This window comes from Sparus aurata, chromosome 11, assembly GCF_900880675.1.
Source record: "Sparus aurata chromosome 11, fSpaAur1.1, whole genome shotgun sequence".
Lineage (NCBI taxonomy): Eukaryota > Metazoa > Chordata > Actinopteri > Spariformes > Sparidae > Sparus > Sparus aurata.
The window spans coordinates 29,803,964-29,831,172 of NC_044197.1; the positions used below are offsets into that span (position 1 = coordinate 29,803,964).

At 41.2% G+C, this 27,209-nt stretch overlaps 1 protein-coding gene across 2 annotated transcripts; it reads left to right on the plus strand.

Moving 5' to 3' along the window:
• Nucleotides 1-598: 598 nt before the first annotated feature.
• On the plus strand, nt 599-26,587 carry rgs8 (regulator of G protein signaling 8). 2 transcript variants are annotated; one of them, XM_030434404.1, is made up of 5 exons: nt 599-976; nt 15,501-15,611; nt 18,246-18,307; nt 23,891-24,057; nt 24,405-26,587. In XM_030434404.1, exons 2-5 carry the CDS (start codon nt 15,511-15,513, stop codon nt 24,597-24,599), a joined length of 525 nt encoding a protein of 174 aa, XP_030290264.1. In that variant the 5' UTR covers nt 599-976; nt 15,501-15,510; the 3' UTR covers nt 24,600-26,587. The 2 variants fall into 2 exon arrangements, with proteins under 2 accessions (XP_030290264.1, XP_030290263.1); XM_030434403.1 differs by having other exon boundaries at nt 609-976; nt 15,498-15,611.
• The last annotated feature ends 622 nt before the right edge of the window (nt 26,588-27,209 follow it).

The following is a 27,209-nucleotide window of genomic DNA, read 5'->3' on the forward strand; positions in this document are numbered from 1 at the left end:
ACCTGGCCCCCCTATTAAAACTGGTCTAGAACCGCCACTGCTCAACATCAATGTAAATTATTTACATGCATCGTTAGATCGGGGCATGCTGAATGTAAAAGGATCTGTTATGGCCTGCACGTATTTATATAGTACACACTCTATATCATAATCGAACATATCAATTGAGCAATTGTCAAATTATTAACTGTCTGTTCTAATCTTTTAATCCCATCATTATCCTTCCATTTTTCATTTTCTGTGACATGTTCGAACATTGATTTATACAATTAAATACATTGAATAATGAAATAATGGATAAATAAAACATTAAATAATGGATTAATTTTGTTTAAAAAAGTTGCAAGCCAAATTTATATCCTGAAATTGCTTGTTTTTTAATGTTTGTTTTGCAAGACTTGGACATCCTTAAACACCAATTTTACAATGAGACTTGCTGACTTGTGTTGCAAAATTGTAAAAAATAAATAAATAAATAAAAAATAAAAAATCACATTCAAATTTCACATTTCCAGCCTCAGTACAGACCTCAGCACTGCAGCCCCACACATCCCCCTCCTGCCTCTTGCACCACACATTTATGTTCCCGTCTCTTGAGCCACAGCATCATTGAACAGCACTTCTCCACTTCACAGATGTGTTCACAGATAGTCCTTGGAGAGTTCCCTGTGCAAACAAAGCCCTCTTCCCCCTCCATCTCTCTCCGATTCCACCCCCTCTGCTTCGCCCTCTATCCATCCCCCCCTGCGCTCTCCCCCCACGTTTCACACCATTGAGCATGCCGCGTGTAGCTCCCACTCGCTGGCATCACAAACACTAGATATCTTCAGCTCTGAGCTGTGCAGATTCATACAAATACAGACCAGCACTGGCTCGACGGAGGCTGCGTTCTGCCAAAACACGCGCTGGGGATAGGCAGTGACAGAAAAGAAGGGGAAGAAAAAGTCTAGCAGCTCTCGCACACACCGGACTCAAGGTAAATGATCCATATTCATTTATCAGATGACAGTGTTGCATAATTCTGCTGTGTACACAGCTCTCGGCATTATGTTGGTCTATGTCATTCCTAATGGTTTACGGGGCTGATTATTATCTGCAGCTTTGGATGGAAGCTTATTGTTAGAGCAGGGAAAACACTGTTGTTGTTGTTGTTGATGATGATGTGTTGTGGCTAATGCTGTAAACAGCAAACAAACTAGCTCAGCAGAGGGATGCGAGCTTCATGCCAGAGTGTTCTCCTATTACCTCTTACCAAGCTAATTTTATGGGCGTTTGTGTACAATTTGTTAAGCTGCATTTCCAAATGTCTGCACCTAAGTGACTGCTTATTCATGCATGCTTTCAGCCCCATTTCCTGGGAGCACTATTGAAAATCAGTTCACACCCTCCCACCTTCCCTCCCTTCATGCTGAAAGCTCTGAGGGCTTTTCAGTCCAGTAAATGTCACTCATCAGAGCTATCAAAGATGGAGTAGGTCTTTGAAGCCCACACAAGTGCCACCCCAGGGTGGGGTGTATCCAGACCCCTACACAACACTCAGATGTTTCAGTTTGGAACACTTCCACTCCAACTTACCCACATTGTGTTAGTCACTGAACCTGATACTCATCATATCTCAATTAAGTGTTAATTATTGAGCATAAGAGGTACTGGTGGGCGGATTCTGTTACCTTTTGAAAGGGCCAGGGTTGTTGTATTACCATGTTTTCCACCTTTGTGCTAAATTAAGCTAGTTGGTTGTGATAGCTTAGTTAGCTTAAAGTACTGCAGTGCAGTTAAGTCATTGCTTGTTTTAAAGGTTATACAACTGCCGCGCGTTAGGTGGCACATAGTAGCCAGCTATAACCGACCACATGATTAAATGCTAGACTGACTTTAGGAATTGTTTCATCATTTTTTGGAATCCTACAAGGCAGTTAGCCAAACATCTAGCTACGTAGTAGTAGCAGTGTGGTGTTAACATAATATTCTTGAACGAACACAAGTTGTTTGTGTATAGGAATGACTTCAATTACTTATTGTGCCTTATTTATTAAGCAGCTCCCGAAACATCCGCGGTGAAGAAAAGTTGCAGTTGCAAGTAAAGGCCCCCCAAAACCGCACAGACTCAAACCAACAGCCAACTGCCTTTATCCGACCACTCTGTTGGCTCTTGTCTGACCTGTTCGACAGAAAAGTTGCATTGAACACACCACTTCGACGTGCTGCCAGCTCCACAGTAGCGTGTACGTTCTGCGCTTGCACGAGATGCAATAAGCAGGTGGCTACCAGTGTTGCCAGATTGGATTGACAGTTTCCAGCCCAATCAGATCTTAGAACCCGCCCAATCCACTAAAAACCAGCCCAGATCACGAAGTTGCCAGACACCCTTGTGTGTGTGTGTGTGTGTGTGTGTGTGTGTGGGGGGGGGGAGTTATGCTCCTCGCCGTTAGCTGGGGGGTGGGGTTGGTGCTTTTCTGTTCTATTTAACTTGCTCCTCCGGCGCTCGTGATGGGCTCCCGCAGTTCAGAGTGCTGTTTTCACAATATTAAAAACCCGCCAAATGTGGACAAAAGCAGCCCAAATTTTATTAACCCGGCCAATGTATTTTTTTCCCGCCTGGCATCAACAAAAGTAGCCCAATTGGGTGGAAAACCAATCTGGCAACAGTGGTGGCTACATGAAAACAGGAAATGATGGAACAGAGTGCATAGAAAAACAAAGCGCACACAGTATTCCGCCCCTCCCACACACGCTGATTCGCTAGAACACCGCCAATCACAATGGCCATACAGCTAGCACACAACCAATCAGAGAATCCAATGGCTCAGACGGCTGACAGCCAACCTTCTCAGACTTCGCATGTTGAATCGGAGCAGACAACGTCCGCGCGGCTCCGAAAGCTTGCAACGCACCTGAACACACCGAACAGATTTGTTCCCGACCTTGTCCGAGTCTCCCCAAACGCGTCACACATTCAGGCTAAGCTATGAAATAGTAGCCAAGCACGTTTTCTTATCCTGCTGGCATAAAATATGCAAACCAAACTGACCAAGTTTAAAGGTGTAACATGAGAAAAATGGCCATAGCTAATAGCCAAACATCAACAGAGTAACTGCTGCACTCCCTTTGCTGTTGTCAGTAATGTAAGCTTAGAAGCTCAGGTAGCCGTGGAGCTTACAGACTGATTAGCTGACTGGAGTCTGCCTGGACTGTGAGCTCGGTTCACTGTTGATACAGTCATTACAGAGAGAAACTTGAAATCAGAAGTTGTGAGTTGTATTTATCTGTTTTGTAAGAATAATACTAAAGCTAGGTGTAAAAAATATCTTAATATCTCCACATGATGTGGGTAGATTTTATTCACTTATTAGACATAAGTAGCAAACTGAAACTATGGGAATACAAAGTGGTATTATTAGAATGGTCAGATCGGGGCTCGTGAGCCATCATGGCATCAGTCAAAGTATTGTACATAAAAAATAAAAATATAACCTCCTGCTGGAAATCTAATTCAATCTGTGATCATTTGGATCTGTGACATGGATCTAGTGAAAAAGTGTTCACAGCGAGATCAACTGTAGATGTTTTTTCAAAGCAATCTTTTTCAACGCTGTGCACCACAATCACGGTTCTGTTCCCTGCCAGTGTATTCAGTTGACAGGAGAAACCTCAGATGTCGAAAAGTGATCTGTGTGTTACTTTCAGGCATGTATCAGATACAAGAGCCTAAAAAATATTTTGAAAATGTTAAAGGGATTATTATTTCCAGGAGATGTATTGTCACAGTCAGCTGCAGTACCGTCCCCACATGTGGTGATGAGCCGGTGCACTACTGTAGCTCTCCACTGAAATGCGTACGTTTGCTACATGCATATGACAGTACAGTTCCAAATCCTACTGAAGAGCAATGCTATTAGCAGACAGAGCCACAGGCCTAGGATTGGAGCCATTTTTTTTTTGCAATGCAAAATAAATCCTTGGAACAAACTGATTACATAAATGGCTGGAAGCAGGATGAGCGCTAAGAGACATGCGCTCAGCCTGTAGTAGTGAGGGGAACAAAGCAGAGGTCCTGATTATAGAAACACTAGACACCTGCATCCCAGGGTTTATTACACATGGTGATGAGGGTGACTAAATATTTACAATGGATTAGCTCGTGCAACCACAGTATTTTTGAACAAATGACAGCCATTTTTCTTTTCTTCAATCAGCCACAGAATTGAAACATTACTTGCAGAGTTGCTGATCATCAATATACCTCACTGTAAAGTCTGATCCAAAATAAACAATCAAAAGGTTCATATGTATATTCCTCATTCAGATTTAACTGGCTGGTTAGAGCTTATCAGCCAAACCCAATTAAAGGGTAACTCCACCAATCTTCCACACTCAAGTGTTTTTACAAGTCTTGGATAGTACTACTGCATATATTTAAAAAGTAGTGTAAAGACTGATTTCACAAGGTAGCTTAGTTGCATTGTGGGTAATAAAGGCACTGGGTTTTGAAAAGGAAAACAGGGTGATATCTCTGGTTCTGCTGTAACAGTTTTGATTTTAAGCTGTCCATTGAAAACATGCCGCCTACGTTTACCACAATGAAACCACAGAGTGACATCACTAAAGGCAGTTTACACATGTAAAATTGGTGTAGTTACCCTTTAAAGCACAAATATTTGGCAGTAGTCAATTCTTACTGTCCTTATCCTAACACTACCCCAAGAACTAAATTTAGCAGGACCATACAAAAGCCCATTCAGCCCAGTCACATCCCATCATCTGTGGACGTAGCGTACAGTTGATGACAAGCTCTAATTCTATCACCAAGCAAAATGTTCTCAGAAGCTAATGCAAGTCAGTGTGATGCCCTTATCATCCTGAACACCCCTGGCACGCATGTGCTTTTAATAGTCCTGTCCATGTCCAGCCACTGACAGGCAGATTTACTTGAGTGTAATCTGACATAGCTGTGAGTCAAACCCTTGTTCCGCGATTGGTGAGCTTTGTTCGCCCTCCCTGTAAGCCTAAGGTGAGTGAGAGTGGGAAGCGCTTCAAGCACAGTCTGTTTTGAGATTTGACTTGGGTGGAAGCAAAGATGCATTACAAATCTCTCATACAAAGCGTAAAGATTTCAGGAGGCATGCCAAGTTGTGACTGAAGCTGTGAATAGCTGATTGGGTTTCCTAAACAGACCGCACTGGGTGACAGCTGTTGAATTTGCCATTAATTGTGGTTGATTTCAGTTAAGGAACTTAACCGTGAGTTGAGGCTGCACAGTAAGGTTTATTATGCTACTTCTCTCTGGCTCTCCGGCAGCAACAAGCAGCTGTTTTATGTGAAAAAGATGATGCTGCCAATCCAGCAACAAACAGGAGACAAAGTTAGGGATCGGCTGGTAAACAAAGTGGAACATTTAAAAGCTGAGTTATTTATACAAACAGAGCTTTAAGGAGAATTGATATTAGACTTACTGTTGGCCAGATGGCATCAAGTAATGCTAATTTTGCTGTGCCGGATATGTAAATCAGTGATTGCTTGCTCACACTTCTAATTTATGAGCTCATAATACACCCCAAGCAGCTAACAAATGATTAGTGCTGCTTTATCTGTCGTCTTACTATTGACATGTCTGCACAGTGGCTAATGCGCTCGTCGACTGGCCACTCATGACACTTTCGCTAATGATTATTGTAGTGTCAAGCTAAGGATGAATTAGCCGATTGGCGAGTCAGTAAATCTGGTGAACTGCTGCTGCTTTGGAGCCAATCAGCTCAGACATCTTCTGTGTATCACTTATCAGAATTCAGAGACACGTCTACGTTTATAAAGTAACTGAATTGTACTCAGAAGGATTTTAAAAATTAGATGTGGATGTGAAATACCCTGCTGCTCCTGCAACAATAAATTAGATGCAATTTGCAAACAACGTATGACGTCACAGCTCGCTAGCTTTATTCATCACATTCATGCAAATAAGAGTGATGGAAATTGTTGATAAGAAAAACCTAATGTAGTCTTCATAAGCACAACCTGTTTGTTGTCTCAAGAAGGATTCATCAGTAATGTGTCACAAGGTGCCCAAAACCTGCTGCTTTACACATCAACAATAATCGACACAGACTATCACAGTTCTTTCTACTTTGTTTATCACATAGAAATGGTTAATATAAAACAACATAGTATAAATCAGAGTATTAAAAAAAAAAAAATAAATTAAAAATATATAGTTATTTCATTTGGTGAGCAACTACTTCTACTCTCTGCTCTTTTATCATATGTCCATGTGAAGTTTGTATATCATACTTGACCAGGAATGACCATGAAAGAGATTTGCCCATATTTATTAAACCACTGACTTGTCCAGGTTTGTCTGAAACAGAAAATCGGCAACAGCAGAACACCCACAGGCAGGAGAGTGACATTAATCCAAATGAACATGAGTGCACCTCGGTCAAAAGGGGATAGAAATATAAACATTGCAATATTTGTAGAGCAGATGGGCAAAGCTTTTTAGGGCTACCAAACAAGCTGCAGAGATATATAATGTACAGTGTTCCTGTAAAGCCTGCATCGCACGCTTCTATTCTTTTGGAGATTAAATTATAAGCCGCTGGCGCTTTTGAACTAGACACAGATTAAACCGATACAAAATAAATAGGTACGAAGAGGGGCAGCCATCGGGGGAGTGACATTAATCTAACCACACGAGTGTACCTTTCTGACTAGAAAGTAGATGAAAAAAGTAACCGGGTGTTACGTGGTGAAAAAAAAAAGCCCCTCGGGCAGCTTTATCCCAGGTTGACCTATCAGAGAGTTGAAGTGAGCGATGTGCTCAGGTGTCGTGGCAGGAGGCCTCAGAGGAGCCAGCAACTGCACAGTTATGGAACAGGAAGTATAGGACGAGCCGTCATTATCATCTGTTACTTACAACTGAGTGGTTCTTAAGTATTCCGTCCACATTTAAACAAGAGTTTAAATATATTTTACAAAATGAAACAAAATTATTTCAAATATTACTAAACGAGGAAACAGTTAAATTCCTTTTAATAAAATTCCACATACTTTTTTTTTTTTTTTTAAACTTATGAGCAAAGACACACATTTACATAAAGGCAGAATGATTATTTTTTTTTTTAACTCTTTATTAGTAATTCGATGCAGACGTGTCTTTAATCACCTGTCTGCATGTTAAAATATGTCTAGCTGCTTCATATCCCCTTATACCTTTGTAACCATAATATACAGTTTATATCTGTCAATGGAGGGAACAGCAGGTCAGTGCAATGTTATGGCTTCTTCCACATTGGCAAGGCTCTGTGCATGTGACTATTACCAGAGACGTTCTACTATTGTAGCCTAGAAGGACTTTGCTATTACTCACTGCTGCGATATACATAGCAACCGTACATTCATTCATCGCAAGTACCTGTACTCCGTTATCAGTTGTAATATCTCCATTATAATTATAAATCTTCAAAGGATAATCAGTGATTGAGTTTCTAGTACTGTTATCAAAACAGACTATTCAGACTGCTCCACAATAGAGAATAAAAGGGGAAAAACAATCTTTTTATAAAATCAAATAATGTTGTCCGATGTGTACGTCTTCCAAAGCAGATAAAACAACATTCTTCTAAGGCCAGTTCATATCTAGGAACTGAACATCTGCAGCGTTTCTACACCTGAGCCAAGGTCTTTCTGCATTTTCTCATCATTTTTCTGAACACCATATTCCCAGGAGGTTCTTCGAAGCTGGCCTTGAGACGACGTCACTCAGCAGTGACCAGTGTCCAAAGAGAATATGTGTGGGACTAAAATCCCATTTACAGATGTTCTAAAAAGGGATTAAACTGATTCAATGTGTTACTGCAATGACACGTCAGAGCGATGGTGTTTGTAGCTGCATGCGTTTCTCCATCAGGGCAGCAGCTAGCGGCAGTGTGCTGTTGAGAATCCTGCCCTGAAATCTACCTGAACCGGTCGGGCGCAGCGGACATCCGCAAGGACAGAAATATTCTCCCTTCTGCTGTTTCTGACGGTGGCAACACATCAGATAGTCTGACACATACTTCTGTGGGCAGTTGGGCTTCTGCTCTCAGGGCAAAGTACACACAAATGCACACAAGCAAACACACAAGTGCAAGACCTCAGTTGTGCTTTTGTGACTCAAGTCCCAAATCTGACAACTTGGCTGCAGACAGAAAAAGGACATGTCTGGACTCGCCAAAATGAAATCTGTGCTCAGAACCGTTGGATATGTTGTGATCTGAGTCACAGTGCATCTCAATCAGCCTGAAAATCAGCTAAAACTGGCTCTCTGAATGAACGGAGATTATAAACTGCACGCTGAATGTGAGCACGTGTTCGAACATTTGCCAATAATTACACCATAATTTGAGAGGCCTTCAGCATTAGCATTTAAACAGCCCGGTCTGTTGCTTGTTCAGTGTGTGCCTTAGCTTGTTCTCTCCGCTAGGGGTGGTTATGTTCTCTGGTTAAGTTTGTAAGAAAAATCTAAGAAAATTTACTGGCCTGAATTTGAATACATTTTGAGTAGCGTTGAACCAAGCGGTATCTTAGGAACTACTGGCAGCTGGAGACAGCAGAGAGCAGTTTAGGCATGACAAATGTCACTTGCTTTCCTCAACAGAACCTGATGATAGCGCTCTTGTAATGTCGATCTGTTGGGTTTAAGTCAGCCCGGGATTCATGGTGATAGACAGATGATCCTCTTGAACACCTGCCAAGTATTTTATAAAAGTTCTTTCCATAAAGCACTTTCCATAAAGTTCTGTGTAACAAACCATCTTGGCCATCAGGTTAGCTAAACTTAATGATTTTTATAGCAAGGAGATGACGCCATATCACAGTCCACATTCACAGGCAATACACCTACACCTACTGGCCTTGTTGCAGACCTGCACTCTGAGTTCCCCTCTAGTTTCTTTTACCACCTCTCTTTATGAATGTGGCACAGTAGATATTCAACGCTTTTTTTTTCCATTATTCACTGTAAGACTGACTGACTCAAAGATACTGCAAGAAATACAACGCGTTTCATCTACCAGGTATTATGTGTGTGCGCGCAAATTCTGTTGTTTTCTGCAACAGCCAACATTTGAATAGAATCCCTGATATTAGCCCCGAGGAACTAGATGATTCCTTCGGCTGGGTTATTTTTGAGCCAGCGCTCGGCTAAAAAAAGAAACAAATCAGCCACACAGTGTCACAGGAGCGAAGCAGCCGACACAGTTCGGTGGTTGTGCAAGACAAGCGAGTGACCCTGTTTTAGTGCTTGTGAAGAAGTGGAGGGGGCCGAGAGGCTGGCAGTGACTGAGCGAATTAATTACAGAGCCAGTGAATTGATATTAATTAACGGATAAGTGAGAGATGGCTACTGATAAATGAGGCTGTGTGAAGCAGGACAATTGAATGATAGTAAAGGACTGGAGTGCATATATTACTGATTATAAGGAAACCTTAAGGTTAAGTTTGGCATTTTTAAGAAATGTACACGATTGCAAAGAGTTAGTTGAGAGGATTAATGTCACTCTCATGTCTGTAGTCAGTCATTATTAACATTATTAAATAAATGATTTAATGAGCCTGAGAGATGCTGGGAGATGGGTGGTACTTAGCCAGGCTACCTGTGGACACAAATGCAGGCAACGCAAAGCAAACCGTCTCCTGGCCAGCTTGGAGAATCCCACCCAGTCAGTAGAATAAATGTTGTCAATATATGTTTAATGCAAAAAAAAAAGATATATTTAATCTTTACATTTGAAAGGTTGAAATTGTGTGCTTCTTTATTTTTGCGCCTTTATGTTTCCTTGTCTTAAATATGGTCTGGTTGGTTTAAGCGTAAAAAAAACCACTTGGTTAGAGTTGGGGAAAATGTTTTGTTGCTGGAAGTTATTTGGATGTAACATCAAAAATGTCTTTATATTTGCCTGGAAATTACCCCAATGTCGTCCACGTGTAGCTTCCTCTAATGTGGCTTGAAGTTGTCTCGATGTCTCCTAAAAAATATCCAGTGTTTTTGAGATGTCGAAACACCGTCTCCATAGTTGTCTCCTGTTTGGCAGCCATCCCGCCTAGCTGTCACTTTACCAAAATCCTCTCTCCTCTCTCCACCTCCTGACATGAAAATCCGCTCATATACATCTAATATGAACATGATATGTGTAAGCAGTGGTAGACTTTTCCAACAGCGGCAGAAGTAGACACAGTTCCAGTGTGTTTGGAAATTGGAAAAGCTGGAAAAGTTTTTAAAAGGTAAAAAAAAAAAAAACAGCGCTGTGTCAAAACAGTGTGTGTTTTTCTTGGGAGCTTGTCCGAGATTCATGACAAAAAACGTGACCTTCTATATGTGGACCCAGCCCAAACGGTCCCAAAATTCAACTTGACAAGTTGCTATTTTTACTTTCACTCAGCCGGAGCGAGAGCAGGGAATTGACCTGTACTTGAGATCTTGAAGACGTGACACACACACATCGTCTCTGTCTTTTCGCTTTTAACGTCAGCACTAACGTCACTGCAGATATGTGCACCTGAGCATCCATGCATATGTAATCATGCTATGTATATCCCAGTAAAGAATAAACCCATAAATACATAACGTCTACCTGTTTGCACAAACATAATAATAATAATAATAATAATAATGATAATAATATCTTTATTTGACCTAGATCAATCTCCTCTATTCATCATTAACAAACCCTCATTTAATGATTACTGTGCAGTGTGTCAGCTAATACTATACACAGCTATAGACCTGCCGGGTGTCTTCTGTCTGTCTGCCAGAAATGAGGACATGGAGGGTAATGTGAAAACCTGCATTGCACCAAGTTAGGTAACATCAAAGGAGATGTTCGTACATACACACACAGAAACAACTTCCATGATCTAGATTTTGACTTCTTAATCCAGCAACCCCAACGGGCAACTCACATAGTGGAGGTCTAGCGGATGCTGCCTTCACTTTGAGATTCATGAGGCGCACTTGTGTATAACTGAGACATTAGAGTGCTGTTGCCGTTTTTAGCCTCTTTCCTCCAGGAGTCGGCCTTGCTGCATGGCTGAATAGAACATGCACTGCTTCCTCCTGACTACATGGATTTGTCAGGGATTTTTATAAATAGCTCAGCGGTGGCACGTGTCTGCGCCACGCTGCAGACGCAGAAAGCAGCTCACAACAGCCAGAGAGATAGATTTGTCAAAAGAGAGGAAGAGAGGAAGAGAGGCGAGGACTAACAGGAGGCATAAGGAGGGTGAGGAGGTCAGTTATTGATAAGTCTGTACGGTGTGTGCCAAACCGCCAGTATCGTATGTCCACGTCTCTCCTCATCAGCTTCACTAGCTGATCTTTTTTTCTGCTCTAAAAAAGAGGAGGCACATGCTGACACACATACACCTTCAACCATGATGAATGGTTAAAGGCTGGTTTTAATTTCTACTGTAATTGTATTAAAACTGCCTTTCAGTTTGCCTTTGAATATTATATTGTATGTGCATGCCACATACAAATTCAAGGCAAGACGAGTTTGCATGGAATTCAAAGAACTTATCATTGCCGGGCAGTGACATGTTGCTGCGTGTACAATCTGGGTGAAATAACCTCAAAATGTGTGCTTATCACTACCTACGTTCATCTGGTCATGCAATGCGTGAAAGGTGCTCCCTACATGATGGCATCACATCAGGGAAGGAAAGCTGAAAAGGCACCAGTCGGTCGAGGAATTTGTCCAGCGCAAAGAGCAAAGCCGTGTAGTCAGGTTTATTTGTCGTGCACCTTTCCACAACAAGGTCAGAAGTCAATGTGGCTTACGAAAGACGTAAAATAATCAAGGGAAGATGCATGAAAATGAATCAGATGCACAGGTGATATATATAATATAAACATTGACAGACCAAACAAGAAAAAGAAATTAGTGGTGAAATTAGTAGTTGTGCATCAACTAGCCAGAGAGGGATTTTCATGGTCCTCAGTGGTTACACCCTAAATGAAAGGGGGAAAAAACGTATGATACAATAAAAAACCTCCAGTGCAGCTACTGAATGGTCCTTTTGGTGAGATGGTGCTTTTCTCCACGCTAAAGCCAGTTTGATCACTTTGTTACGTAAGCAAATTGCTTTGAAATTTGCAGAGGAAAAATCATGTTCCCCGAAGGATGTATCCAATTCATTCAATCAGCGATCCCCTGACCTTCTCTGCCGCCACCAGCCTCACACAAATACTTCGTTTGTACAGTGTGTTACACACATTTAGCCTCTACATAGAAGGAACGCATCAAAATCGTGTGATTGTGTGACCTTTCGTGTGCATCCCATCCTGGACTTTACATCGTTACGCTCCCTTTGCTGCAGGGGTCTAAAAACGGCAATGTATCATGTTCTAGTCTTCGTGTATGTCTTAGTGGTGTTTGCATTACTGATTTCGTGGTGCGAGAAAGGAATCTAACAACGTTCTTTTAAAACCTTCCGCGAGTCGATGGAGAAATATAACGTAGAACTCGACCCTCACTGGTGAACTTGTGTAAACCCACACTCATACATGTGCTGCCATACTTAAAATATCCCTGGCTGTTTTTTTGCAAGCCTCTCTGAAAATAGCTATTCATTAACAAATGAAGTGCACCTTCAGATTATGACTCACACAGACCACAAACTGTTCTTCCAGTCCAGTGCATCTGTTTTATAAATAACATCTGGTATATAACAAGGGTGTTTCTGGGGCAGGAAGCATCACATCTACATTGCATCGGAAAGAAGCTGCAATAACTTCGGGGCTGTGCTTCCTCGCGTTTAATCTCGATTGATTAAAGCTTCGGTGAGAGCATGTGAGCGAGTAACTCTCCGCGTAACCCAAAAACAAATGCCTCTCCCTGTAGAGTATGTTTTTAGTCTAATGTTCTCTGTCTACATTTCCTGTTTCCCTCTCTGATACTCACATCTGATGGCAAAGAAAAAATGCCATTCACTTTTCATTTTAAGGCAATATCAGAAAGCCGATATATTGGTCCAAACCAAACACAAACGCACATGCCGCCTCTTATGCACACAGACTCACACACGTAAATTTGACACCACAACAAGCCAGCGGTGAATGGAGGACACAACACTTTAAAGTTCATTTGTTCCAGCAAATGGCCTTCGGTTGGCTAATGAACAGTACATTTCATGCAATGTTCCCAATTCCAGGTCCAGGATCAAAACAATCCACCGCTGCAACTCCACCGACTGCACTCAAAGTGATGAAGGTAAAAGGCAAGAAGGACTTGTGAAATTGGGACTTTTTAATGAACGTGCGTGGACGAATAGACAGACACAAGTTGTCCTACATTATCATCATCCATCAGATTTCCTCAGAGAGATGTACATAACAAATCTGTCACAGAAAATTGGGTTCTTACCTCGGAATGAAGCATGTTGTTGTTGTGAGGAGAGGAAAATGGCTGTACCATCAAGTCTGTCTCGACTTTAAGTTTATTTTGGTCTGCTGTGTAAATATCATCCTAATAAGGGTGTACCACATAAAAAAGTAGGCCGGTCCTCACAAGCAACAAAAAGAGAACTAGATTGTATTATTTTAAAGTTGTGAAAGTTGCTGCAGTTTATCACATTCCCTCTGAGATTTCAAACCACTGCTCACCAGACTAGAACTCAGGACTGTGTCACTCAAAGACTCCAATCAATATGAACCTTTACTCCGTGACATCGGGCTTCTGACAGGCAATATGTGTCTTCCTGCTGAAGACTTAAATCTTGTTGCCAGTATCCACTTTAGTTCTGGTATTGGCTCGGTTCTTTTGCGTTCTGTTCAGCTCAGTTCTTGGTTTTAAAGTGCATACAGCACACAGCAGCATTTAGGCATTTTTTTTGTTGTTGGCCAGCAGAGCTGAGCCCGCTGAGGTGAGCAAGACTCCACTGCGCTCCGGCTCTGTTGACTCGCTTTTGGATCCGGCCACAAGTGGCTATTCGAGGAACTGTAGTTTTTTGACGTTTGTTTCATTTTCAGGCGCTGGGGTTTCCACTTTGTTTGGTTTCCCCTTCAGGAAAGTACTGAACTTGACAGCACAGCCTTCTCCTTGCATCGTTTAAATAGAACACATTAGGCAATCTTAAAACTTGATGTCTCATTCCACTTATATATATTTGCTTTTGCAATGTCTGCCTGTGTTTGTCTTCTTTATCTCTGCAGTACTCAGGTCTCTCTTGCAGAGAATACTCAACTCTTTCGGAAATATAAGAGTGCTTGTTTGCTCTCAGATGGAGAGTTGGATGAGACTCTCATATCTCTGGGATGTTATGTGAATGTGTTGTGTGACCGTCTTGCCATCCGAGGTTTTATTATTGTTTCCCGTGAAACAGGCCCACTTTTATAGAAATGTTTAACCTTTGATGGAGCATCCTCACAACCCTGCCCCATCTGGAGTGACCCATGTGTCCCAGAGGCAGAACGCTGACAAACAGTACATGACAGCAGCAGTGTACAAATGAGATGGGACAGCTTGTGACGAACGATGGAGATGCGGCTCATATCGGTGCATTTAAAATTTGTCAAGTTAAAGAGAATTGGGTGTTTTTTTTCCTTTTTTTTTTTCAATCACAATCATATTTAATGACCGATTTCAGGGGCTGCATCCATACTATACTTTTTATAGCCAAAAAATAAATGAACCTCACTGCTGTACGTATTATTGTATTTATTCTGTTTGATCATTGTAATAAATAAGATAAACAGTGGAGTGTGCCGCCTCCGTATCGCAGCCTCTGTGACTTAATTGCAGTCATGAATTGTTAGGGGTTTTCTTAAAGTCTGCAATCAAACAAGAAAAGCCTGAGTGGATGTGAATTTGGCTATCGGGGATGTTTAAGCTCTCTCTGAATGAGGCAGAGCCCGCACTGAATCAGCGTCTTGCATATGGAGTTGCACCTGTCGTCTACATCCAGTCCAGCCAGTTGGCCTCTCCGCATCTTGTTTCTTATCATCAGTTAATTCATCAGGTTTCCCAACAACATTTAAGAACTGATGCATAGTCTAAATATCTAAAGGGGCAGCCCAGCTGCATGAATCTGAAACATACGATTAACCACCTTGGTAACAGCTGAGGAATATGTTCGATGCTGTCAAGCTAAGGTGCATCTTTTCAGCTGTATTGCAGTCACTGAAAAACAGGAGCAAATACAAGCAGTAAACATTATTATCACATTGACCTTCACTGATCAAGAGAAATAGATTATGACATATTTGCTGCTTTCCAGTTATGCTCTGGGTTGCACATTCATGCACCTTCATGCATCCAATTCATTAGATTCCTGCTGATGATCACAGTTCTTTCCGCATCTCTTCGGAGCCTACAACCCACAGGTCACAACCTTGCACCTACACATGAATCATCATCCGCTTACGTAACCCATAAGATGTATTTTCTTCGTCACATGTTTTTGTCTGTATACACTGAGATACACAGTCAGAAGAAGACATTTTGTCTTCTGTGTGTTTTTTACAGCAGGATCAGCACCATGAAGACCAGACTAGGCTGCCTGTCCAACAAATCTGACTCCTACAGTGACTTCTCCGAGTTCCTGCCTCCGGCCCACGAGACAGCCGCCAGGTGTCTGAAGTGAGTCTGCCAAAAAATCTGAGGTCTCCAACAAATGAAAATGCAAGCTTCTGTTGTGTTACAGAACTCTCCGGATGCCACAGTCTGCCATTAGAGTTTGAATTTGTTACAGTTCTGAGGGAACATTTCTTCAAATCAAGTTAATTAGTTTTTTTTCTGTGATTTTCAGTCTCATATTCTCCTGTCAAACCCCATGCCAGAAACATGGATTAGCAGCTCGACCTTCTGTTGTTCATCATACACAAAACATTTGCGTGATACAATTCAACGTTTTTTTAGATCAGGACTTGTTTTTTATTTGCTGCAAACTTGCATGACAGATAACAAGGCCTTGGCAAATGCAGATGTAGAAACATTACTCCTGCTGCCATCAAATCGGTTTTAACTACCTATTGCAAAATGTTCAGTTGTGGGCAAAAGGCACATTAGAGATGTCACAAGTAATTCTAATGAAGAAACCTTCATGAGGTTTGGTTTGGTTCTTCTGAAAACCCAACCAAATCTGCTGCATCAAAAATATGCATACAGTAACCTGAAGAGTCAATTTAGGTGATTATATGAAGTTGTGTGAATCAAATTGTCTTTGTAGCATGGCCTCTGAACCTCTTCTGAGTGATTCTGACTGATAACAGCTAACTTTTATGGGCTCATTTTAATAGGGCCTGTTTGATACATCCATTAGACTCAGCCACAGACACTGAAATGGAAAAGTCTAAGGAGCTGAGCATTGATCTGAAAGAGCAAATGATGTATTTGAACAAGTCAGGAAAGTCCCTGGGAGCCATGTCAAAGCAGTTACAGGTGCAAAGATCAACTGTTTAAAAAGTAGAAAGTGCTTGGCACAGTTGTGTCACTGCCACGATCAGGAAGAAAACACAAACTGTCACCTGCTGCTGAGAGAAAACTGGTCAGGACGGTCAAAAGAGTCAACTGAAATTATTAAAAAGCAAGTCTGCAATGAATTACAAGCTGCTGGAAGACAGGTGTCAGTGTCAAGTGTGTTTTACATCAACATGAACTGAGAGGCTGAAGAAAAAAGACACAGCACCTTAAAGCTCCACTGAAGTTTGCTGCTGATCACATTGACAAAGAAAAAACTTTCTGGAGGAAAACTCTGTGGTCACATGAAACACAAACTGAGTTGTTTGGCCACAATGAGCAGCAATGTGTTTGGAGAACAGACGGTGAGGCCTTTAACCCCAAGAACACCATACCAACTGTCCAGCATGGTGCAGTTAGTATTATGTTGTTGGGCTGTTTTACTGCCAGTGGATCAGCTGCTTAAAAGAAAGTAAATGGAATAAATAAGAAGGAGGATTATTTCCAAATCATCAGGCAGAAGATTGGCTCTTGGGTGTAGTTGGATGTGACAAACAAACACCAAACGTGGTAGAGGAATGGCTAAATCAGGCAATAATCTAGGTTTTGGAATCGTCTTCTCAAAGTCCTGACTTAAACCCCATCAAGAACTTGTGGACTGTGCTGACAAAACTAGTCTGTGCCAGGAAGCCAACAAATGTAGTTGAACTTTACTGATTCTGTTGAGAGGATTAGCTAAAAATTCATCCAGAGGACTACCAGAAGCTTGTGGATGGCTATCAAAAGCACCCAATTAGGGTGAAAATGGCCAAGAGACAAATATTAGAATGACTGTATGTATATATTGACCAAGCAGATTTAGTCACATTTTAAGAAGGCCTATAATAATTTAATTACAGAACCAAACTTCATGAATGTTTTTTGTGTCAAAGTACAGAGATTGTGTTCCTCTCATTCCATCACATAAAAGTTAGAGCTGCAGAAATGATTGGAATAGAAGACTGCTCTGAAATCAGTTTCCTGACTTCTCTACTCTCATCTATCTATTGACATGAGTGAGAATAGATTAGCACTATGTCTCCGCCAGTGTTGGAGGAAAACCTGTGAGTGGGAGACATGTGAGGAATGTGAGAGAGGAGAGACAAGAGTGACCTGTTTTTCAGAAGGCACGTGTTGTGTGGCATAACGTCACATTATCAATAAAAACGGTATAGGGGCGTCGCTATTATCAAAATTGGATATTAAAAAGTACATTTCCAAGTCGTAGCATGCATATGGGTGGTAAATTAAAGTATCATGAAGGAAAATGTGTTTTTCCGCCATCTCTGCCATATCTGTGCTACCATTTCTATGCAAAGTTATCTAAAATCATTAAAGAAACCTACAAGAGGAGAAGCTGTTGCAAAGGTTTGAAAACTGTGAGATATATTATTATTATTATTATTATTATTATTACTGTTCTGTTTAGAAAACATGTTTCATAGGCTCTCCTATTGCTACATAGACTACTTACCAAGGTGGAGGGGTACAATAATGTTAATGTGTCACTTTAATCTCCAGGATATTGTGTTATCCCCTTGTGTTTTAACCACTTCATAAAAGAGCATGACAATGAGATGTCAGACACTGTTATTCTTCTATCCTGAGCTTCCTCCTGAGCGGAAGAACAACTGTGAGCAGAGAATAAATCATACATCAAACTCCTCTGCCCCTTCAATAATATATACAGTACCATCTGGTGTTAAAAATGCATGAAATTACAGTGGTTGGTCCGCATCTTGCTCAGGCACTTTCCTTCGGCTTTCTCTCCTTCAGAGTGTCGACCGACGAGGTTGTTCGGTGGTCAGAATCGTTTGATCATCTTCTCTCTCACAAACGTAAGTGGACATTCTCTATTTCTGCACAAGTCACCTTTATGTAGCGGTAAAATCGTTTCCAGTTTCTTTGATAGTTTCTGTTTTATACTCAATTCAGTTCAAGTCGATGTCCTCCCCTCTAAGACCATCTTATATAATGTTGTCAATTCTGTGTTCCAATGACTCCTTACTGCATAATGAGTCACACACTTGTCTGTGACCATCCCCTTGGACCAAATACACTATGGCACAGACCCACTCACAAAGACCCATTTGCACAAACCGGTCACACATTTATTAACTGCTAACAAGCTGTGTGGCGTAACATTAGAGGCATCAAACTTACTGAACTGACAGGACTCAGAGCACATCCACCTTGTGGGATTTCACCCAAAATACTCACCACACACTCTTGCTCCACTTTGAGTTAAATCTGCTTGATATGAAAACCCTTTCCTTTTCAGAATGTTTGTGTTTTACTGAGTGTTACGCTGAGGCCCAGAAGGTCAAAACTGATGTCGAAATGTGCCCCTGATGCGCTCCAATTCTTAAACTTTGCTTTTGGATTAATAAACTGTTAATTGTAGGTATAAGAAAGTACTTTTTTGGAGGCAAGGAGATGTGAGACGTGTTCCTCTTGGTATGATTTCAGCCGTGACTGAAATAAAAAGTCAGGTTGCAAGCATAACAACGTGGGCAAAAAGTTGATACAGTTTAATCAGGACAGACTCGTCAATCATCAAGTCAAGTCGTCAAGTCAGAAACTCAGGCAAGCTCCACCCAACCCCGACTGCACCGGCATGAGCACAGATGGCGGCACACATAGCGAACAATACTTTTTATCCTTTCATCGCTTCTTACTTAATGGTAGTGTTTGTGTTGTAAAGCTTCGAGTCACAACAATGTTGTAGCTGCCGTTTTCACTTCTACTCAGTTGATTTTAAGCGTGATAGAATTCTGTGTGAGCATGAGGAGGGAGGCGACTCCCCCTGCCTCTGTTCCTGCCCTAATCTGTCAGATCAGCTGCTGTAGCTGCTTGTGAAGTTCACAGACTTTCCATACAAACATCCCTTTCGCTGGGGGGTGTCCATGTTTTCCCAAGCAGATACACCGAGACGCATTTAGAATGGAAGTAGCGAATACAGACTCGGAAATATCGACTTCCGACTCGCAACAGAATGCAGCGTTAGTACCTCAAACAATGATATCGTTGAACAATTCATTTAACCTGTTCCAAAAGTATAACAAGTAATTACATTTGTGTTATAATTACTGATATTCTGTAAAATAAATGTAATCAAACAAAAATTCAAAAAAGTATGAACTCTGAACACGACTACATATCAGTAAGTGTGTGTGTCAGGTCACAAGTCTTGCTCCTCTAAATCCAAATGAGTCTTAAGTCATTTATTTTCTGCTATCAGAACAGTGACTAAATACCATATCTTTGCCCATTAGAATTAAAGAAAATAAACTTTTGTGTGTAACGTGATGTTTCAAGCTTTAATTACTGGACTGACTGTTGTTGTGATAGCAGGCTGTTGCAGTCAGTCACACAGTTGCTGTTGAGCGGATTTGAATGAACCCTGCAGACCTTCGCTGTATAAGTCTTACGCGTACGTGTGATAATGCACCAGCAGAGAAAGACTGCTAGCTAATGTTTCCCAAAGAAGAAACAAGTTCAGCTCGGCCTGCAACTAGCTGTGGTTTTCATATCAGTTCATCTGCTAATTATTTTTTCAGTTAAATAACATTTTGTCTGTGGAGTGTCAGCAATAAGGAAATGGAAATGCTAGCGCTGATGCAACCAGTGTTCAGATAAATGTTGCTAACTGACAGAGCAGCATCAAATTCAAACAAAAAAAAGGCCACACGTGTTCACATTGGAGAAGCTGGGACCAGCGGAGGTTTGGTGCTCAAAATAGTTGCCGATATATGTCTTTGAATTGATTAATGAATAAATAAAAGTCTAGAGGGTTTGTTTTTAAAGATAAGCCATCGCCGCAAGTCTTCGCCATTAAAGAATCGTAAGCGTGTTCTATCCTTACATATGAGAGACTTTGATAGTGGATGTGACTGCAAAGTCTTTGCTTGCCAGTTGGCAGCTTTTTCAGTTTCTGATCTGTTAATGTCAAACCCAAAGATTTCACTTATCTTCAAGTAGAAAAGAAAAACACCTATGCAGTATTTATTTATTTTGTCCTCAATCACAGCTACATTTCAATGCTTGCCTCTTGCCCACTGTTCTTCAATAAAAGCGAGCTGTAAACAATCTCCCCCTCACATGAAAATTATGTGTTTTGTTCAATTCGAGGTTGTGACATAACACCCCGGTTTGACACATAACCATTAGGAAGCTAATGTCGCCCGTGAAAAACAATGTTTGTCACGGGGCCAAGAAAAGGGCCGACCCCAGGCGTGATACACCTGCGTATCCTGTTTCAATTGACCGAGCATTAGAGAGGTGAACTACAACAAGTACATGGACACATAGCACTAATACATTACATAATTCAATATCAAAGCAATAGGGCCGGGGTACTGAATGTTCCCGTGATAGGATATTGCATTCACCTTGCCCTAATTTCATTTAAAAGGAGGGATAGTGAATTACGCTTCGACCTTAGTGGATTCGGTGTCATTCCTCAGTGTGTAAAGCTGATTGTGTGTGTGCTGTCGGGGGTCTGACCTGAGAACACTGTCGGTTGTTACATGTCTCGTTAGTAGAAAGAACATTGTGTGAAGTTGACGAGCAGCGGGGCTTTTGATATGTCAGGGCTACAGTGTGCATTCTAGCCAAAGTTGTTATCCAGAGTGACGAAGTGACGTGAACAATCCAAAACAGCAGACAGTGTTTTCAGCTTACAGCTACAGTCTATTCTTTAATTAACATCCTGGCTGGTCCCAGAGTGCCACAGTGATTGTCTCCAGCGATCGTCTCAGCCCCAGCTGCCCCACATTGTCCCCGTTGCTCCCAGCTGCTCCTAATTGTTCTGATGTATTTAAGCGTGAGTCTCTGGACAGTCAGTTCATTAAGCTCCCTTGTTGCACTGACTTAAAGTTTCTCAGCCACATTTACTGCTAAATTCACGTCAGCCTGCTCTCTTTATTGTCATTCTGACTTTTGTCAAATTATCTCCCTCAGTCATCCTTGCAGTCTAACCTCCTAAACCACCTGCTGAGCTCCAGACCTTTACCCCCTATCCTTTCTGAATGAAAGCTATCTTATCACTTCATCAATCTTTACCAATCTTTGTGTGCTTTTGGTTTTTGGGTTTTTTTTTAACCACATGTGCTATGGAGCAATGATGTTCCATCTGTTTCCTTGGTTTTAGACTGTAGCTTTGGGGGTGATAGTCTATTTCCAGCAGCATTCCCCTCTTCCCAGTCACTAGGTGGAACAACATCATCCAAGCTTGCACCATACATGCTGAAAAACGTTATCCTTATGGAAACTTGGTAGCTAATGAACCTAAACAGGCTAGCAGCTGTTACCTTATTCTTTTGCTGGGATTTAGCCATTTTAATGCCAGGACTCGCTGTGCAAAATATGTATCCCATGCACTGTTTTGCAGCCAGGGGCACCACCCTACACGATGGGTCCTATGTAAAGAAAAGCAAACAGCCAGGGCTTTTATTCAGTCAGTGATATATCATTATTTGTGTAGCGCCAATTCAAGTCAAAATTCCTCTCATGAAACTTTCCAAACTGAGCAGGTGTGAGCTGTTTTGAGTTTGGAAAAACTCGGAAGCTCTATAGATCCACTGCGCACTACCTGCTCAGCCCCAAACAGCAGACGCACTGTCATTTGTGACTAGCTGCTGAACACAGTGGAGCAAATAGCAGCCAAGTAGACAGATATTGAGACATCGTAGAGACCAAAAACAAAGCTAAAAGAGTGAATAAGAATGCCTGATGTGTTTTTAGCAACAAAAACAGACAATTCACTTAAAAAAAATGTATTAACTGAGATGTTTAAAGGCAGTTTACGTAGACTTGTGTAGACTATGTGCTTGTGTACAAACCACACTGTTTCAGCACAATCAGTATCCAGTGATGGTCTGTTTGATACTACAGCTGTGATTTAGATGTAACAACTGGGGGCTCCTTAAGAGGTGAGCATAGCTGCTATAGCATCATTTACATCTGAAATGGAGAGATTTTTTGAAATTGAAAGAAGATCGAAGAACAGAACTGAGGGCTTTGCTTTTCTCAATGGAAAACATGTCTTCACTCTTATTTGGTGGACTGTGATGGACAGATGGTTCGTCCAATCGCCTGCCAAGTGTTTTTTTTGAAAGCGCCTGTCCTTTTTCTAAGCAGTTTCCAAGGGAAGGAAGACTTCCCAGATGGTTGTGTGCTACAAACCATTTGGTGCGTCCGGTTATTTTGTAAACTGCGCTCGTACCAAATGTTTGTTTAGCCCGTATGTAGGGCATAGGGCTGACGTAACTCACTGAAGACCTACATGAGACCATGCATGAAGAAACCTGTTTGAGCAATTTCTGGATTTTATTGTGAAATGGCATCTATCAGAAATGTAAAGCTTATCGGTTACAGCTTGATCTTTGTCGTCAGGTTTTGTCCAGTATCAAATATCAATGCATGGTTGTGCTGCTTCGTAAAGTTATCTTAGAGTAATCAGAATACTTTCATCTTTTCAGTCTTGGGATGCCAAACCAGATTTAATATATGGGAACACTTCTAAAACACTTTCTCACAAAGTACTGATCTTAAGAGAAATACGGCACCTCAGCCATGATTGTCTCATATCCAGAGTCTGATGCTGCTAAATGTCATAACTTATGTAGAGCAGAAACGTTTGATCGCTCTGCGCAGGTAGGCACTCTCTGAGAGCCTTTCACAAAGTGTGTCCCTACAGAGGAAATCCTTTCCAAAAAGTTCAAGTAGACGAGAAAGAAAAAAAAAAAAGCTTGATGATTCCGCTTGTGTTGACACAGTTATTTGGGGACTTTTGCAAACAAACCTGTGTGCATGTGCATGTGTATCCACGTGAACATGTAAACCTGCATGTTGTGCGTTTTGAATGTGTGTTTCCGGATGAGTAATGTCGCTGCATATGCACAGATGGGCCATCCACTGTGCCCTGCCCAGATTTATTAGGTAAACATCAGAAATGAGAGGGTTTGAAATAACATGTCAACGTGACACGAGCCGGTACACAAAAAAAAACCAAAAAAACACATGCCCTTCCTTCATGTTATCATCAGTGGGGAGCACATTAACTGATCACTTATCTTGATTGATGAAGACAGGGGAAAAAAAGAACTCTTTGTGGGAGTACTTTGTTTCTGATTTGTTTGTGTTCTAATCGTGAGAGCTGGTTCCGCTTCTGGGAACACAAGTGTGTACGCACAGGAAATAAGTCAACATAGGATGAGGGGTATTATCACATGATTAAGCTGCTCTGTGTTGAAGGAAAAATAGAACAACCGTAGAAGAGGGAGTTCTCAGCCGCTGCACAGAAATAGGTGCTACGCGGCAGTATACATCATGTTTGTAAAGTGTTTTGTTGTTTTTGCATCCTCCCTAAGCATCCTAATCTTCTTCTCTTCTTTTTTTTTTTTTTTTGTCCTTTCCAGATGGCCTGGCTGCCTTCCGGTCATTTCTCAAGACCGAGTTCAGCGACGAGAATATTGAGTTTTGGATGGCCTGCGAGGAGTACAAAAAAATAAAGAGTTCAACCAAGCTTGTGTCTAAAGCTAACAAGATCTTCCATGAATTCATTGATATTCAGGCACCGAGAGAGGTGTGTATGTGTGACTGGGGTTAATGTTTTCCTCCCTTTTCTTTTAATTCTTCGATGTCAAAAGCCCTTTACCTCATTGTGTGAATGCAATGTCTTGGTACATTTCTACAGCATACAAAATGTAAGTACATTTCGAACACTGCTGTCTCCAAGAGTTGGTCTTTGCCCCACCCCATCAACCCCCTGACATGCACTTCACTTGTTCTTAACTACACTAGAGGCACTTGAAGTGAACAGTAAATACATGAAAATAAAAGTGACGTACATCTCTGTGAAATCATGGCAAAAGTCCCCATGTATGTCTGAGATGATTTGACTTAATGTGGGTGACCTTCTTTTCCTGGCAGATAAACATTGACTACCGCACCAGGGAGAAGACCAAGCAGAGCCTGGAGGATCCGACCCCAACCAGCCTCAACGAAGTCCAGGCTAAAGTCCACAGCCTCATGGAGAAAGACTCCTACCCACGATTCCTCAGGTCCAAGATGTACCAGGACATGGTCAACAGAGCGAGCGCGCAAGGCCAGCGGAGGTCCGTTTGACCGGGCGTGATGAAGACCACGGAGGATATAAAACTGGACCTACACTGTAAATCATCCATTAACCCTTTGACATCTCTGAATACTGTGAATCTGCAAGGATGGGATGACATGCTTGACTGTTTCCTTTGTATACACCAGCTCCATGCATGCAACCCCACTAGGAAAGACGTGTCTTGGTGCACAGCACTGTACAGTAGAGAGAAGGAGATTAGATTGAGGATAAGCTAATCACTTTACCTCTAATTGGTGCTGGGTGACATGTCAATAGAATGACCATATCATGCCATAAATATTTATCACAACACACGCTGTTCTCACTATTAAAATGGATGAAAAGAAATCAGCCATTTGCTATGTCATTAACGTTCGTACTGATGGAAAACATTTACATGCAAATAAACATTTAAACTTTTAAACTAGAGCTCTTGAATAGAGCAAGAAAGAGCAGCTTTTGATCTTGTAAAACATATTGGATAGAAATATCCAATTTAGAACAATAATTGCAGTGGGTATTTAAACCTTCAATTTTCAATGTCCTGTATCTTCGAGCACTTTATTCATCAGTTTCTGAAAAACAGTTTCAGAAAAAGGTCTCACTACCATTAGACAGGTTACCTGATTGAGAACCATGTAGGTCAGAGTTGACCAACTGAGGCTCCTGGGCCTAATTCAGCTGCTATAGAGTAGAGACAATTCTGTTCATGTAGGATCCCTGATTTTTCATGATTTAGGTAACGCTCACTTAAATTGTCTATTTGGTCAGACGTGAAGTAAAAGAAATAACACCATCAACGTTCTTTTTACACACCATTTTGAATCGCCACACTTGATCATGCCACACCTTCCATCCTCTCCATTTAAGGACAGTTGGCTGATGAACACAGCCAATGCTTGACCAAAAGTAGACTTGGTGCTGATTCCATCAGCAAGAAAGAAATAACCTGAGATAAATATCTTTTTTGTCACCCAGCACTGTCCCGACTTCTTCATTGTGAAATAGACGCTGTGGTTACGCAGGTAACTAGACCTGTTGTGGTAGTTTGTGTGTTTACAACGAACAATAAAGTGAGTGAACACTTGATATCTGAAACTGTGCCAAACTAGATTGCACTTACATGTTGATATAGCTACATAATCCTGTGTATTGTCGACTACTCCAGGTATTCTATGTGACTTTAAATGTGCGATGTAATGAAGGGTTGGGCTTATCTTTGCTTTCAGTTCACGCTGAAGGTTTTGGAAATCTGCTGTCATTGAACCTGTTATATATTAAACATTCTGCCTGACCAATCATTTGAGGCGGGCCAGGATTCTGTTGTAATTTATCATTCGTATCTTTTCAATTAGATTTAATTAAAGTCATGTCATCGTGCTATCAGTACCAGAGGCATTATTAAACATAATCCGCTTCATCGGACAGTTTGACAAAATGACTCATTATTTGCAAGAAATTTGGGAGTGCTCACTAAAATGGAAAATTGCACTGGATTACATAACTCGTCTGCTAATAATCAGTAGGCAATGCTTCATTAAACTGAAGATTAAACACTGGTCAGTGAAGCAGTGCACTGAAAGCAAGCCCCAACCCCACAGAAACGTGTGCAAATTTCCTAAATTATTTTCAGCATGATGCAATACTGACTAAATATTTATATATTCTCTACTTGTACAGTATGTAATGAAATGACTGCAAAAAAAAAACAAAAAACTATTTAAATGTAGATTGTGTCAACGAAATGACTAGTGTGTTTGAACTGTGCTCCCTCAGTATTTGCACTCATTTTTAAACTGGTTGCCTGAAAAAGATTTCCTGAGTATTTCGGGAGAGACATTTATTTTCTTTACTGCATGTGTACTGAAAAAAGCCAAACCCAACATTAACTGGCTGAACAACATATCACCCTATATTGTATGTTGCTGTGTTCCACATGAATGTAACCTCCCTCCCCCTCTTAAATTTTGTGATTAAAAAGGGAATCTGAAATCTATATTTCATGCACTGCGAGACTTCATTGTCGTAATACCAAAATGGTATTAGAGCGATGAAAATGCATTCATCCACTCATCAGACAGACAGACTGACCTGGATTCCACTGCTATTTCATAAAAGCAATGAAGCCGACAAAAAAAAAAAAAAAAAAAGTAATATTTCTAATAAGTGAAAACCCAGTCTGACTGTGGGGTGATTCATTACTTTATTTCAGAGTTCATTCTTTGGACCAGGGATTTAGGATTGTATTGTATGGTTTCTACTGAACATTTCACTGCAGTAACTAGCAGGCAAGGGATCAAATTAGATTATAATAACGAGCTGAAACAGTTCAGTTACTTTGCAAATTGCAGAGAACTTCGCTCAACAACTTTACATTTAGTCACATCCTAGGTTGGATGTTACGGCTGCTTCAACGGCGATGAGTCACAGGCGGTTAAGAGCGATGAAAAACTCAACAGAACGATAATGAAACATTCACAATGCTATTTTTGTTTAGCAGCTAAGAGAAAGCCACTGCTCGCTTGTGGTATCTGGGGCACTGGTGGGATGGAGTCACCCACAGTAACATTACACATCCATTAACTTAGCTGTTGTTGTCAGTGTGTTAGTCACTCAGG

Coding starts and splice junctions, on each gene's coding strand:
- rgs8 (XM_030434404.1), top strand. CDS start 15,511: ATGAAGACCAGACTAGGCTGCCTGTCCAACAAATCTGACTCCTACAGT. Junction 15,612..18,245: donor ACAGCCGCCAGGTGTCTGAA/GTGAGTCTGCCA, acceptor TCTCTCCTTCAG/AGTGTCGACCGACGAGGTTG. Junction 24,058..24,404: donor ATATTCAGGCACCGAGAGAG/GTGTGTATGTGT, acceptor TTTTCCTGGCAG/ATAAACATTGACTACCGCAC.